Consider the following 16,077-nt stretch of genomic DNA (forward strand, 5'->3'; position numbering starts at 1 on the left):
CATGCTGACATGCTAAGCTGTTAACTTTATCTTTTGTCAGCAGATCTTCAGACAGTATGTTCTTTTGTTTTATGTATTTCAGCCTCTGATCCCAACCACTGCCCATTCCCTAGTCCCATTTCCACACTTCAAATGTTTTGAGTTTCAGAAAATAATACTAGTCAAACATGTGGTGAACACATAGATGGAGCCAGCTTGGAACCCAGAAGGACTACAAAACAGATGCTGAGCTACTAAATTTCTCCTGAACAGGTAAGAACTGCAGTCAGTCATAATGGAAGAGCAGATGGGTTACAGCTGTTTGCTACCACAGCAACAGTCAGTGTGACAAAAATATGCTGTACATAAGAAAAATTAAAGTTTATATAGCTATGAATGTGGTTATACACATTTATAGTTCATATCAGGGAACATACTTGCTGTCCTTTAGTACATAGAGTTCATTTAAGGTCAAACACAAGCTACGTGCCTTTGGTTTAAACAGAAGAAATCGATCTTTAGGGATCAGATTTGAGCAAACAGGACAATTAAGACAATTAATACCTATTAAAGAATGAAAAAACACCCAAGATTAATTGTGATAAATTACCTGATTGGTTTTATAGCCCTAAAGGACATATATAAATAAATAAAGTACAGTGAAAAGTGTGTGCACAAATGTACGTGGGTGAATGTTTCCACTACCTCCAGAGGCATTGGTAACCGCAGAGCCAGCAGGGGCCACTTTAGTGACGGCGGCTGGGTTGTAGGTCCAGGAAGTGCCGCACACCTCCACTTTCAGGTCACTGTCGGAATAGATCTGCTGCACTCGGCCCACTTTCCCCAGAGTCTGCAGAGGACAAATAAAAATACAACATGCATCAGAGCAATGGAGAGATAAATAGATAGATAGAGACAACTCGGAGCCCAGAAGGACTACAAGACAGATGCCGAGCTGCTAATTTTCTCCTGAACAGGTAAGCAATAAGCTCACTGAGCTTACCAACATATGCCTATTATAATATATATATATATATATTTTTTTTTTTTTTTTTTTTTTTTTTTTATTATACATACAAACAGCTCTGGGGGAAAAAATAAGAGACCACTTAAAAAAAATGATGAGTTTCTTTGATTTTACCAAATTGAAATCATAATCAAGAGGAAGATGGATTGTCACAAGCCATCAAACCAAACTGAACTGCTTGAATTTATGTACCAGGAGTAAAGCAGCATAAAGTTATCCAAAAGCAGTGTGTAAGACTGGTGGAGGAAAACATGCCAAGATGCATGAAAACTGTGATAAAAATACATGTTTTTTCCACCAAATATTGATTTCTGAACTCTGAAAACTAAGTAATAATTGCATTATTTGAGGTCTGAAATCTCTGCATTTTTTTTGTTATTTCAGCCATTTCTCATTTTCTGCAAATAAATGCTTTAAATGACAATATTTTTATTGAGAATTTGGGAGAAACGTTGTCTGTAGTTTATAGAATAAAACAACAATGTTCATTTTACTCAAACATAAACCTACAAATAGCAAAATCAGAGAAACTGATTCAGAAACTGAAGTGCTCTCTTAAACTTTTCCAGAGCTTTAAATGAGAGAAAAAAAACGACAACCAAACAAACAATCAGCACAGGTATAACTACAGCACCTGCAGCGCTACAGACAACTACATCCACAAACCACTCCATACCATGGAGCCAGAGCGAGGGGTGAGGAAAAAGGAGGGAAAAAAAATCAATAAGCCCATGGTTTGGCTTTTAAAAATAAGATGAGGCTCATTTAAGAGAAGAATACCCAAAGGGTCCCGGGCTTGCAGCACCATTCCTCATCCCTATTGCTCATAACTATCGCTATTGGAATTCTGTTAAGCTTCTTAGTCCATCGAGGAAAACAAAGGCATGCTGTTCAAAGAAACATAAAGCGAACGCACACAGGCCAAGGCCACTCAGCACCTGTCAAGCCCCTCATCCACATTCTGTAGCAAAAAGGAGAAACGCCCAATAAATAAAGCACGAAGAGTCAAAGATTGTGATTTTTCTTTTCTTTTTTTCTATAAGGCCAAAATGAAATAGTAGTATGAAGTGATTAAGACATAAAGCATTTCTGCTTCTAACAGTCTGGACCAGAACCTGAACCAAGGTTTGCGAGTTTGGTATATACAGCGGTTGGACAATGAAACTGAAACACCTGGTTTTAGACCACAATAATTTATTGTGGTGACGGACAGTTCTGGTGGAAACAGGAGAGTTGAGGTGCACATTGAATTCTGCGTGATTTGATCAGCCGTGGTTTTATGTTTTTTTTTAATACAATCCGGGTTAGCACCCGAACATCCCTTTCAGACAGCTTCCTCTTACAGCGTCCACAGTTAATCCTGTTGGATGTGGTCGGTCCTTCTTGGTGGTATGCTGACATTACCCTGGATACCGTGGCTCTTGATGCATCACAAAGACTTGCTGTCTTGGTCACAGATGTGCACCAACAATTTGTCCTCTTTTGAACTCTGGTGTGTCACTCATAATGTTGTGTGCATTGCAATATTTTGAGTAAAACTGTGCTCTTACCCTGCTTATTGAACCTTCACTGGTGCAATGTTCAATTAATGAAGATTGGTCACCAGGCTGCTCCAATTTAGCCATGAAACCTCCCACACTAAAATGACAGGTGTTTCAGTTTCATTGTCCAACCCCTGTACTTATATTATATATAATTAGGCTATAGTTACTTATATTGCAATTGCTTATATTACAATCACTGCCCACCGGCCACTTTTGCCTCTGTCTGAGTAAATATATCCTAATTAACCAACTAACTAACTAAAAAGCACAGAGACTGAAGCAGCTCACCGGCAGCATGGCCTCGGCCCACTCGCCGTGGCCCCTCTGCAGCAGCTTGATGCGGTCAATGTCATAGCAGATCTGGACAAGGTCTCCAACCATGAACTGAGAGCTGCCTCCCTCAGCGCCAGCCGCCACCTCCCCGCTGCGCGCCACGTTAGCTTTGGTCAGCACGGCAGGATTAAACGTCCACCTACAGCACAAATACACACACAAACACAGCCAAACACAGACATTAGACACAGTTAGCTTTAATTTGATGTTTCTGTCCCTTCCGAGAGTTCAGTATTAGAGTTAGTGCAGGTATATTACATACTATACAGGCTATATTAAGCCTTTATTAAGGCTAATATTATTCCCTCCCATCCCATCCTGCTCTTTTAAAGCACTCAAACAAATGAGGGAGACCGTCCACAATTTCAGCAGTGTTTCTACAAGTTAACAAGCAGTTTAATGCCTTCAGTTTTTAAGCTCTTTTCAAGAGAAAAATGAAAACAGCCCAACGGACGCTTGTGAATCAGCAAGACTGGCCACCACCTCTCATTAAAAGACACTTTACCTGACTGTACATTAAATTTCGAGTGGGCGGCTATTATAACCGAGCCTCTAAAGCTGGGAACGAGGACGCTAGAGTCTGCATGATTCAGCAATATGAAGTAGAGCAAGTTTAAAATTGACCCACTTAAGGAGAACAAAATCCTGGAAAGTGTTGCTGTACTACCCAAGAAAATATGATCGCATATGCAATAAAACGGTTCAATATGAAATTAAACATCTTCCCTGGTGTCTGCTCTAATAACGGCCCTCAAAAAAAAAAAAAAATTATAATAATAATGAACTTAAAAAGAGAAAAATACAGAACTTTTGTGCTTAAGCTGAAGTATTTACCACTTCCATTTGCAGAGATGTCAAGTAGCGAAAGTATTAATACATAATTACATTACTTAGGTAGATTTGGTAGTTTGATCTATACTTTACTGAAGTACTTATTATTTTCCAGACAATCTTTTACGTCCACTTCTTACATTTTCACACAATTATCTGAACTCAATTATCTACTCCTTAGATTTGAATAAAAACAGCCGTTTACTCTTTCTATTTCATTTCAGCTAGTTTTCTCTGATTTCATACCGGCTTCTCATCGTTGGATGTAGAGAAGTATAAACACATACCATTCTGACTCCTTATTGGTTTATACTGTGATTCATTACACCTGCACACGCTGCACAAGCTTCTGTTTTTTTTACTTTTATACTTTAAGTAAAAGTGTAAAAGTACTGGTTTCAAAACTACTTAAAGAGCAAAAAGCTTGAGTTGATACATTTTAACTTCTACAGATGTATTTTAAACTTTAGTATCTACAATATACTTGTACCTACAGAGTAATAAACTGAGATATTTTCAACAACTTTATATATATACTTTATATATATATATACAGCTCTGGAAAAAAATAAGAGATCACTTCAGTTTCTAATTCAGTTTCTCTGATTTTGCTATTTATAGGTTTATATTTGAGTAAAATGAACATTGTTGTTTTATTCTATAAACTACAGACAACATTTCTCCCAAATTACAAATAAAAATATTCTCATTTAGAGCATTTATTTGCAGAAAATGAGAAATGTCTGAACTAACAAAAAAAAAGATGCAGAGCTTTCAGACCTCAAATAATGCAAAGAAAATAAGTTCATATTCATAAAGTTTTAAGAGTTCAGAAATCAATATTTTGTGGAATAACCCTGTTGGTTTTTAATCACAGTTTTCATGCATCTTGGCATCATGTTCTCCTCCACCAGTCTTACACACTGCTTACATAACTTTATGCTGCTTTACTCCTGGTGCAAAAATTCAAGCAGTTCAGTTTGGTGGTTTGATGGCTTGTGATCATCCATCTTCCTCTTGATTATATTCCAGAGGTTTTTAATTTGATAAAACCAAAGAAAGTGGTCTCTTATTTTTCCCCCAGAGTTATTATTTTAAGTATTTTAATAAAAGTAACAGTGACACTAAAGAAAATGAACACACTCTTTCTTTAGGTCTCTAAGCTGAAATTAGGGTCTGACCTGTTGCCACTGGGGTATTGGACGACGATGTCGTGGTCCTCGTCGATGCCACACACAGTCCCGGTGGTGGTGAGCGTCTCGAACATGCCATCGGTCCAGCCGCCGTGGCCGTGCTGCAGAGACTGAACGATCTCCAGGTCCAGATCGATGTTCACCAGGTCTCCGATCTGCAGACCACCTGGGTTCCTGTTACCGTTCTGCTCACCTGGGGAGACGGGGCATAAACGGTTAATGTAGATGCATATCGTCACCTTACTAAAATAATAGTGCATCTCAAAAAAATGTAATATCATTGAAAAGTTACTTTATTTCAGTAATTCAAGTCAAAATGTGAAACTCATATTATATAGATGTATTAAACACACAGTGTGATCTACTTTAAGCATTTATTTAAGCATTTTATTGTAGATGATTATGGCTTACAGCCAATGAAAACCCAAAAATCAGTGTCTCAGAAAATTAGAATATAATATACAGGGTTTAGACACATTTTAACCAATAAATTTCCATGATTTTTTCAGGCCTTCAAGGCCAATTTTTTTGACCAATACAATTTTTAAAACATCAGTTCACACATGGACAATAAAACCAAAAATCACATTAAGCTATAATTAAAATTGATTATATTAAGTCTAAAATAAAAATGTAAATCTGATAAAAATGTTATTTTTTTTTAGAATAAAATGTTTGTAAGATACTGAAAGCTCCATTGTGTAGGGCTAAATTACTGAATTACCGATGAGTAGAGCTGATGTATTTTTTAGCTCAAAATATAAGATTTTGTCCATCAATAAACAAACAAAGATTTATAGACCAAATACCCATGATTTTTCCAAAACTTTGTGTATTTCTATTTTTTCAAAACATATCCAGGCCTGGAAACTGCTATTTTCAAATGCTACTTCCATGACTTTTCCAGGTTTTTCATTACCGTACAAACCCTGTATAATATAAGACCAATTTGTACTTTTGGCAGTGTGGGCAGTGTGCCAAGTCCTGCTGGAAAATGAAATCCACATTTCCAGAGGGAAGCATGAAGTGCTGTAAGATTTTGTGGGAAAACAAAACTGCACTGACTTTAGACTTGATCATAAAACACAGTGGATCAACACCAGCAGATGACATGTCTCTCCAAACCATCACTCATCATCAGTAAATTTTACATTTCATTTGTAAATTAAGAAATCAGAGTCTGGAGGAAGAGTGGAGAGACACACAGTCCAAACTGCTCGAGGTCTAGTGTGAAGTTTCCACCAATCATGAAGCAATACTGTATATCATGATATCATTTCTGTCTATTTATGTGCAGTTAGGAAGATGCACACAATTATACTGATCAGGGTTATTTAGAGTATTGAGAGACTGTATGCAGACATACTGCTATTGAGTGCTGTTATACTGTTTTACTCAGACTCCCAACAGCAGCTAGGACAGGACAGAGTCAATGATGGCCTGGGGCCAGAAAGGCTTTTAAAGCCAGCCTGTGCCACCATAGCTTTCGCCTAGATACCGCTCTCTCAACAGAGTGCTGACATCTAGTGGAGGCAATTCAGACTATACTGCTCAATAAAAACACATGGATAATGACTCTGGGCTGGTGGATGGTGGTTTTAACCACTTCAGACACCACATATTCCCCATTTAACCCTTTGAACTTTAAGCTGTTTTGGTGTGTTTTTTTTATTCTCAGTTTTTGTCAGTTCCTCTTTCAGGTCTTATAACACAGTAATTATATCAGACAGACACATGCCCTGATCTCTTTTACTCCAGAAGACATACGGCTGCTCAAAAATATAATCATTTAACATGTAAAATGAAGCAGAATTGTTATATTTTCCTGGAACTGGCCATGAATTAGACAAAATGATTTTTTTTTTTTTTTACTTATTTTTGAATGTATAGACTTTAAATATATTCACACCCAAGATATATTTTCAAAAATGGTTAGACTAGAGTGTTTATGAGTTGAAAGCATAAGAATATTGATGATTTGAGTTGCATGGCTTATTAATTATTACTTTGATAAAATACATGGAGAAACAGCATCAGGCGGATTTATTTTTCTTGATAATCAATAATCACACCTCTAGGATACATGTAGATACTAAAAACCTGACACTCATATATATACATATATGTACAAAAATGTAAACTTTTTTTAATCTAAATAAATAAAAATGTTTATTGCAAAATAACTACTTAAAGTAAAAATGTGCAAGTAAAATAAAAAACTATATAAAGTAGTGCGCACAACATACCTAGCTTTAGTTTGAGTAAAGCAGGTAGTTTCACACTTTTTCTGTGAACACTTTTGAGTCTTTATTTACTGATATTATTTGGTTTGAAACATCATATAAATATGTTTGAAGCACTAAAGGTAAATAATATTGGTTGGGGAAGGAGATTTTTCACTTTTTTAGGTGTTTTTATCAATGGGTTTCTTGTAGATTTAGCTTTACTGCACTGGGATGTGATCACTATTTTTAGAAAGAGTAGCTCCGCACTTTCTAACCATATATGGATTATGTTTATGTGTGAAGGGATTCCAGAGTGATTAAGCTGAGAACACAAGGTGCGATTTTGGATGGACATTCCATAGGGTTTTAAGGGTTAAAACAATACTGCCAATCACTTACCCAACACTGGACAGTGGTCTCTGTAGAAGGTGCCGCCTTTGGCATCCTGCACACATTTCAAATCCGACTGTGGAGACAAAAACAAAAAAAGGAATTATTAAAACATACGCAAAATGTATTTTACAGGCCCCAAACTGTACCAAGTAAAGATTTCAAAAGATCTTTATGACAAAAAAAAAAAAAAAACTAGTTCTGGAGTTCTGAGTACTACAGGAGATCGCTATGACACTTGGTGGCGGTAGCATCCCATGCAGTTATTAGTGTGTTACTTAGGACTGGGAGATTTGGTCTTAAAATAATATCACAATCATGATATTAAGTATTTTTGCATGAACACTTTTTTTCCTTCATATCACCAAGAATACTGAATTTGAATTAAATGTTAATTAAATCGGAAAAAAAGCAAAAAAATGACATACAAACACATTACCAGTCAAAAGATTAAGAACATCCCCGTTTGTTTCGCTTTATTTTTGAAACTTAAGCCCTTCAGGTGCAGTCAAAAACTGGAAATGGTACAAAATCCAGCATTAAAAATTTTACAGTAAACTACAAGTGCCTACAATTTTCAAATTAACTAAAAACTGAAAAAGATATTTTAAGTAATGTTAAATAAATAAATACATAAAATAACAATGGCAATGGGATTTGAAAATCCAATGCCTCTGTCTGTAGCAAAGCAGTGCTGGAACAGATGGTGTAAATGCTGGAACAGAGTGTGCAGTAACACATTTACACAAAGAACATTCACACTTCATTATAATAACTAGAAAAAGACTCAACAGAAACACAGAGAACTCTTAAGAGAAATTACAGATGAAGCCAGAGAGCGGTGAGTACCGTTTCCTACACCTTTTTCAAAAGATTCTTATAAACTGGAGAAAACTGATACTGGAAGAGTCACGTCTGGCTGACCCACATGGAAACAGCAGTTTTAGCTTTTAGCTCAGATTAACATGATTAAGGACTGAATCTCTTCAGTTTCAGCAGAGAAGAGAGGAATTAGAGATAATCTGACAGGTGAAGAAACGCAGTAATAAAGTCATTGATGAGATAAAGACAAAATAAAAAGGGAGCTTAAAAAAGTAAGGGTGTTCTAAAACTTTATACCAGTTCTTTTAAAGGAGTTCCTGGAGGTGCTGAACAATAGTTGCTGCTTTTCCTTCACGCTGTGAAGCTCCAGCTCATCCCAATTAAATCACCTCAAATCACCATCTCAGTTCATCAGGTTTAGATTATGGGATTAATGTGGAGAATTCACACTTTTTTTAACTGTTCACTACATATGTAATTGTGTCCCTTAATTGTTTTAATGTCTTTAATATTAATCTACAAGGTAGAAAATAAATAAATTAAAGAAATAAGAAAAGCACTGTAAGAAGTAAATGCTAATAATTGTTACGATTACTACTATTACTATTACTATTATTAATTAATATTATCATCAGTACACCATCCTTAGTGGGGAATATACTATAGTAAACATCAATCCAAAATGGAAACTATTAAAAATAAAAATAACTTCAGTATTTAAAAAGCTGAAACCGCACAAATCCCTTTATACTCAGACAAATATTAATTAATTTCGTCTGCATTTTTATGAGCGCCATTTAAATTTAATATAAATCTAGTGGCAGATGTCCCAGATGTCTCAACCACGATGCGCCAAGATTTTAAATGACAAAGACCAAAGCTGTTACTGTCTGAGCGAGCTGATTGGTTCACATTCGGATGCAGCAGAACGCTTCTCGGCCAATGAGCACGCAGGAGAGCATTTTAAAGTAGAAGAAAGAGAGAGGCACACTTTCTCCACACCACCCCCTCCTGGCCCGTGTTCTCCTTTGACCTCAGAGTCCACTCCGCAGTGCTTTAGGAGAAAGGAAGAGGCAGCAGATTTCCTTTGTCATGTAGATGGAGCTTCCAGCTGCCTGAACAATGGGGGCCTCGCACATGCCGGCTGCTTGGGTTTCACGAATGGGACCCTGCCCAAGAACAGGCGCTGAGCTTCACGGGTGTGTGTGTGCGCGCGAGTGTGTGTGTGGGCAGTGCTAGAAAACACAAAGGCCGGCTAACTCCCTCTCTTTTGTGTGGGCGTAGCGGGGTGGCTCACCATGCCCTCGAAGCCGACTCTGTAGAGGTTCTTGGCCCCGTTGTCCCAGAGGACGTAGGCTGCACTGTGGGGGCTGGCTGCACTCCAGTCCTGAATCTCCGTCACCTGAAGGGGGGAGAGAAAAAGACATGATTAGGAAGAGACATGCACCATGTGTGCACTTGGTTGCATTTGTTGATGGGTAAAGAGGGGCAATTTGGCCTTTGCTATCTAATACAAAGGAAAAAACTAAAATAAATAATAGCATTTGAAAAATGAGTACAGAGGTAATGAACGTGCATTTTAAGATAAGATAAGATAAGATAATCCTTTATTAATCCCGCAATGGGGAAATTTACAATGTTACAGCAGTACAGAGGAAAGGACAGAGAAACAGGCCAGGAAAAAAAGATATATATATATTTGCCCCCAACATTACTTGTATACTTAAAGTAGTTTTGAATCCAGTACTTTTACACTTTTACCTAAAGAGTAACAAGCTAGAACTGACACTTCAACTTCTACAGAAGTATTTAAAACCTAAAAATACTTTTGACATCTTTAGCCAAACATTATCCTGTATCCATTGTGTCCATTACCACTGCAATCCTAACCCTGGCTCAATTAAGAGAACTAGTACATGCCTTTTGTGTGCTTCAAGTCAAGCAAATTGTACTTTTCCCGACGTTATGACAGCAAAGACAGAGCTGTTCAATTGACGGCTAATCTAAAGATAGCTAAAATACGGCCGATAGCGTCCAAATGCTTTCGGCTACAATGTTGAGCCTCAAAACGGTTGTGCATAAGATGTTTGACCCAAATAATCATTAAAGCACAGACAGTACTAAATGTCCCATAGGTGTGGCTCCTAGGACCATTGATTGAATATATATAATATATATACGTCGCTGTCCAATAAAAAACAAGTTTCTCTATTTTTGTCAATTTTTAGTTTTCTAACATTATTCGAACAGACAAACTGTCCCTTACACGGTCTCTTTTTTGATGAACGGACCAATAGAAATACTTAAAATGACCTGAAATTATCTCTTTTTACATTGACTTCCATTTAAAGTTTAGAAAGTTTTTTCGCTCCCCTGTAAAGTTGTTTTGGAGATACTTGTTCTTCACTGGAAATATATATATATATATATATATATATATATATAAATAACTGTACCAAAATTGGTATAGAAAGAGGAATAGAAACAGGAATAGAAAAAGGAATATGTGTGACCTGTGTTTGAAGTTGGTGTTAAAAGCTTATTAAAATTAAAAGTTAAAAGCAATATTTCAGATCAGAATAAACATGTTAAAGGTGTCAATGAAGGTGTATTGAAGAGCGGTGGCTCCATACAACAGGTGAGTAAATAGTAATAATAATAAAGACAATGATAAATCTTACCGACAATCACATTAATTCATTAGAAGAAGAAAAAAGGTAGAGAAAAGTGTGGGTTGTTTTATTAGAGTTTTCTACATTTTATACTGGGATAGCTGTGGCTTAATGGTTAGATAAGTCTGTTTGGGACAAGAAGGTGGTTGGTTTGATTTCAGGTCTTCTTTTAAATGCCCCTCAGAGCTTCTGTTGGTTAGTTTTTAGGCTTATTTTTTACTAAACTGGCAAAAGGGCAAATAATAATTAATTAGAAGACTCGTTCTTTTGGACTTATCTTTAAAAAGTTTTTTTTTTTTTTTTTTGCAATTTTTTTAGAGCAAAAATAGTAAATACACAAAAACTCAAATACTCATACTCAAAATTGTGCTGGAGTATAAAGCCACTGCATGCGTCTTCACGAAACGCGACTAATTTCTTTAAATTATCTACTTTACAGACTGAATAATGGCCCTATTTGTATCTGTGTCGTGGCTAAATAAGTTGCAGCGCTCCCCAAAGATTAATAATAGTCCAGAAATACCGGCAGCCTTAAAACAAATAAGTGAATTAGATTATGTCACGAGCGCTGCCCTTGGAAGAGAGGCGATGTTTATTTACTATGAAAGACTGTCTGGCATCAAGTGGCGTCTTGGATCATTTTGGGTGTCGTGCATAAATTCGCAGCAGCGAGGCTTTCAGCATTATTTATAACAGCAAACAGTGAGTCAGCTTGTAACGTCGCACGACGGACTCTAAATTTACCAGTAGGGACTGTTGGGTTTAATGGCCCGAAGAACAACACACGGAGGACGGTGATTAAACAGTGATTAAGCAGTTTTACGCTGGTTTAAAGCTAGAAACAAGCACCAGATGCACTCAGAGCTGGAGAATGGAGAGGCTTTTTTACATTTATAATGTGATAGCTGTGGCCTAAAAGTTAGATAAGAAGGTTTGTGACCAGAAGGTTATTGGTTTGATCCCAGGTCTCCTGTCAAATGCCCCTCAGAGCTTCTAAACTAGGCAGACTCTGGGCTTTAATCATTCACTAGACTGAGAAATCTTGCCTATAAAATAGTCCAATAGTCCTAGCATACATATTCATACATTCAATCAAAATATAAATAAATGTTTTTCCAGCATCAAGGGTATTAAAAACACATTTTCTACATTTATACTGGGATAACTGTGACCTAAAGGTTAGATAAGAATGTTTGGGACAAGAAGGTTGTTGGTTTGAATCCAGATCTTCTTTTGAATGCCCCTTAGAGCTTCTATTGAGCAGATTCTGGGCTTAATTTCTCATTAAACCAAGGAATTTTGCCTGTAAAATAACCTACAATGCCAACATACACATTTATATTAATAGAAGTATTGGGACCCCTGCTAATTATGTTTTTTCCAACATAAATATATATATAAAAAAAAACAAGTTTATCCAGCTTTTGCTAAAGTTACACAGTATCTACTGTTCAGAGAAGGCTTTCCACATTTATACTGGGATAACTGTGACCTAAAGCTTAGATAAGAATGTTTGGGACAAGAAGGTTGTTGGTTTGAATCCAGGTCTTCTTTCAAATGCCCCTCAGAGCTTCTATTGAGCAGATTCTGGGTTTAATATCTCACTAAACTGAGAAATCTTACATTTAAAATGCTAAAGGCTAAAATACACATTTATATTAATAGAAGTATTGGGACACCTGCAAACTCACTGTTTTTTCCAACATAAAGAATATTTAAAAATCAAATTTGTCCTGCTTGTATTGAAGTTAGACAGTCTCTACTGTCCATGGAAGTTTTTTCTACATTTATACTGGGATATCTGTGGCTTAAACGTTAGATGAGAGGGTTTGGAACAAGAAGGTTGTTGGTTTAAATCAAGGTCTTTTTTGAATGCCCCTCAGAGCTTCTATTGAGCAGATTCTGGGATTAAATTCTCATTAAATTGAGAAATCTCACTGTTTTTTCCAACATAAAGAATATTTAAAAAACAAATTTGTCCTGCTTTTGTTGAAGTTACACAGTCTCTACTGTCCATGGTGGCTTTTTCCACATTTATACTGGGATAGCTGTGACCTAAAGCTTAGATAAGAAAGTTTGGGACAAGAAGGTTGTTGGTTTAAATCCAGGTCTTATTTCGAATGCCCCTCAGAGCTTCTACTGAGGAGATTCCGGCTTAATTTCTCATTAAACCAAGGAATTTTGCCTGTAAAATAGCCTACAATGCTAACATACACATTTATATTAATAGAAGTATTGGGACACCTGCTAATTATGTTTTTTCCAACATAAATATATATATAAAAAAACAAGTTTATCCAGCTTTTGCTAAAGTTACACAGTATCTACTGTTCAGAGAAGGCTTTCCACATTTATACTGGGATAACTGTGACCTAAAGCTTAGATAAGAATGTTTGGGACAAGAAGGTTGTTGGTTTGAATCCAGGTCTTCTTTCAAATGCCCCTCAGAGCTTCTATTGAGCAGATTCTGGGTTTAATTTCTCATTAAATTGAGAAATCTTAAATGTAAAGTAGACAACAAGGCTAGAATACACATTTATATGAATAGAAGTATTGGGGCAAAAGCTTATTATTATTTTTTTTTTTTTCAGTATAAAGAATCTAGCTTTTGCTGAAGTTACGCAGCATCTACTGCCCAGGAAAGGCTTTCTACAGTTATACTGTGATAGTTCTAGCCTAATAAGAGGGTTTGGGACAAGAATATTATTGGTTATTGGTGCCAATAGGGTCATGTTTGTATATCTGCTGCAGAGTGTCCTATTCTATTGGCAATATGTCTCTATATATACACACACACCATATATAGTGTTTTAGCTCAGGATTAACAAGATAGATAAGGTCACTTTAAAGAATAGGCTTTGTTTAATGTTTTAATGGAAATATAAAACCAGGTTAGAGGCCTAAAGTCAGACTAAAGTCAAGTCTGTACAACAGACAGAAACAGCTAAGGGGAATTCCTATTGGACAGTTCTGAACTTTGTCTCATTTGGCCGGATTTAGGCCAGACATCCTGCTTTGTGAAATATCCCCATTCAGAAAGCAGAACTCAACACAGTGTGGTTCTGCGGTCTTAAATATTGTTCATTCATGATTTTTAATTCTGTGAAATGTTTGTACAAGATTTAAGAAGTTTTGCTTACCTTTCCTCTCCTGCCGTTCCCTCCATCCTGGTCCTCCCACTGCCAGTCCACGCCTCGCACCACCCTGCCACCAGCGAAGATGCCCCGTGCTGTGATCTTCTTGGATTTGCGTCGAGACTCCAAAAGCACCCTACACACAAAACAGACATATTATAAATGGAACACTGAAGTAGTCCAATCACATCTGGTTTTGTAATATATCATTCCCTTTCTTTAACCGGGGGGTATCAAGACAAGCCTCTGAAGCAGTTTGTTTTTTTATTATTCTTTCTGTATAGAAATAAAAAAAATCAAAGACTTTCCTGCTGCAACATTACCTCAAAGTTTTACTATTCTAATCCATATGTGACCAACAGACTACTATGAAAGGGTCTTTTTCACACATTTTCACACCTTTAGTCTGTAGTCTTGTTTTATCGTATTTTTCGGATTATAAGGTGCACTTAAAATCCTTTCATTTTACCAAATATCAACAGAGCGTCTCATAATTCAGTGTGCTTTATGTATGAATTCTAACAGTCGGGTATTAAGAAGCAGTAAAGCCACTATGCTGAAATGCAGCATTATAAGGGTGAGTTTTCAGTGAAGTTTCTCCAGAAATAAGGCTGGGTGCAGCAGCATTAGCATTAGCTGCTAACAGCAGCGCTAGCTCTTTTGCTCTTATATTGGACTGTAGTCTGCGTGTTTGCCATGTTACGAAACAAGCAACGTGGGAGAAAACGCTAGCCGATAGTGTCCTCGGTTACGGGAACAGTCATGGTTCCTTAGTCTAGTGCTATCGAGCAGCATCCCACTAGTGCTGCAGTTAGTGGCTAATGCTAATACTGCTGCACTCAGCCTTAGTGCTGGAGAAACTTCACTGAAAACCCACCCTTAGACAAATTTTAGAAATCTAAGCTTACTGAAAATAAACAGATGCACTTTTATTACCTAAATAAAGTGTTTTTAGGAAAGAAATCTGTGTAGATTAACCTCCAGTGCTTGACATTAAAATATATATATTTAAGAATTAGTTTCTTTACTTAGGCTCTTCCCCCAGCTTTCCCATTAGAAGGGAAACATGGCAACACGTTTGCTCACTTCGATGTAGGCATCCTTACTATGTGCCCTATAACTCGGTGTGCCTTAAGTTTAATAATAGGACAGAAAATAGATCATTGATAGTGGGTCTTATAATCTGGTGTGCCAGTACTTGGGAGTTTTTCCCCCTCAGTTTGGTTTGTTTTTACACAAGCACAAAACTAAACATGCCAAAATGCACCCCAACAAACCGCATGAGTGCACCATCTCCTCTGATTGGTCAGAGCTGTCTAACACAAGAGCAAGAAGGTAAATATAGCAAGATTATTGTGTGTTCCAGACCAGCACATACAGTTGTGCAATGTAAGACTGTTTTAACGCTGAAAATGCAGTGTTTTCAAAGGAATCTCCATGTAGAAACAGTTACGTGTGTTTGTGTAAAAAAAAAAAAAAAAACAGTTAAACATGGAGCAGCAGCAGAGACAGCATTTGTTCAGAGCTGTAGTATATATCTGGGTAGTAAATCAGGTTAAACTGCACCTGAACAGCCGTTTAGCTTAAACCTGAGAAGTGTATTTTTGAATCCTTTCTGAATCATTTTTAACCGGACCAGACCAGTGTTAGTTTGAAACTAACTGTAGCCTACGCTCTGAAATGCAGCGACAATGTACAAAACACACTTTAAAGCTGCTGGAACTGACATATTCTGCTTCCATTAGAGGCCTTTTAAAACCGCTGCTGATTCAATTACCCATGACTCGAGAAGTTGGGATTGCACCTATAACAATGTGTTTTGATTTTAACGATCTTAAACGCTTCTGTTTTGGATTTTCAGAGCTGAAAAACAGAGCCCTCAGTACACTAGCCGGCCATCTGGAGATCCCCAAACGCAGAACCGCAG

At 36.9% G+C, this 16,077-nt stretch overlaps 1 protein-coding gene across 7 annotated transcripts in view; it reads right to left on the minus strand.

Annotated features, from left to right (window-relative positions):
- The window catches only part of mib1 (MIB E3 ubiquitin protein ligase 1), a 104,191-nt gene that overhangs the window by 75,036 nt on the left and 13,078 nt on the right, over window positions 1-16,077 (minus strand). For all 7 annotated transcript variants that reach the window (XM_022678686.2, XM_049476544.1, XM_022678687.2 and 4 more), the window contains 6 exons: window positions 14,157-14,286; window positions 9,642-9,746; window positions 7,532-7,598; window positions 4,896-5,100; window positions 2,839-3,022; window positions 685-829 (listed from right to left, as the gene is read on the minus strand). In XM_022678686.2, coding sequence (XP_022534407.1) covers window positions 685-829; window positions 2,839-3,022; window positions 4,896-5,100; window positions 7,532-7,598; window positions 9,642-9,746; window positions 14,157-14,286 — 836 coding nt within the window. The remainder of the gene's footprint in view (window positions 1-684; window positions 830-2,838; window positions 3,023-4,895; window positions 5,101-7,531; window positions 7,599-9,641; window positions 9,747-14,156; window positions 14,287-16,077) is intronic.

This window comes from Astyanax mexicanus, chromosome 4 (assembly GCF_023375975.1).
Source record: "Astyanax mexicanus isolate ESR-SI-001 chromosome 4, AstMex3_surface, whole genome shotgun sequence".
Lineage (NCBI taxonomy): Eukaryota > Metazoa > Chordata > Actinopteri > Characiformes > Acestrorhamphidae > Astyanax > Astyanax mexicanus.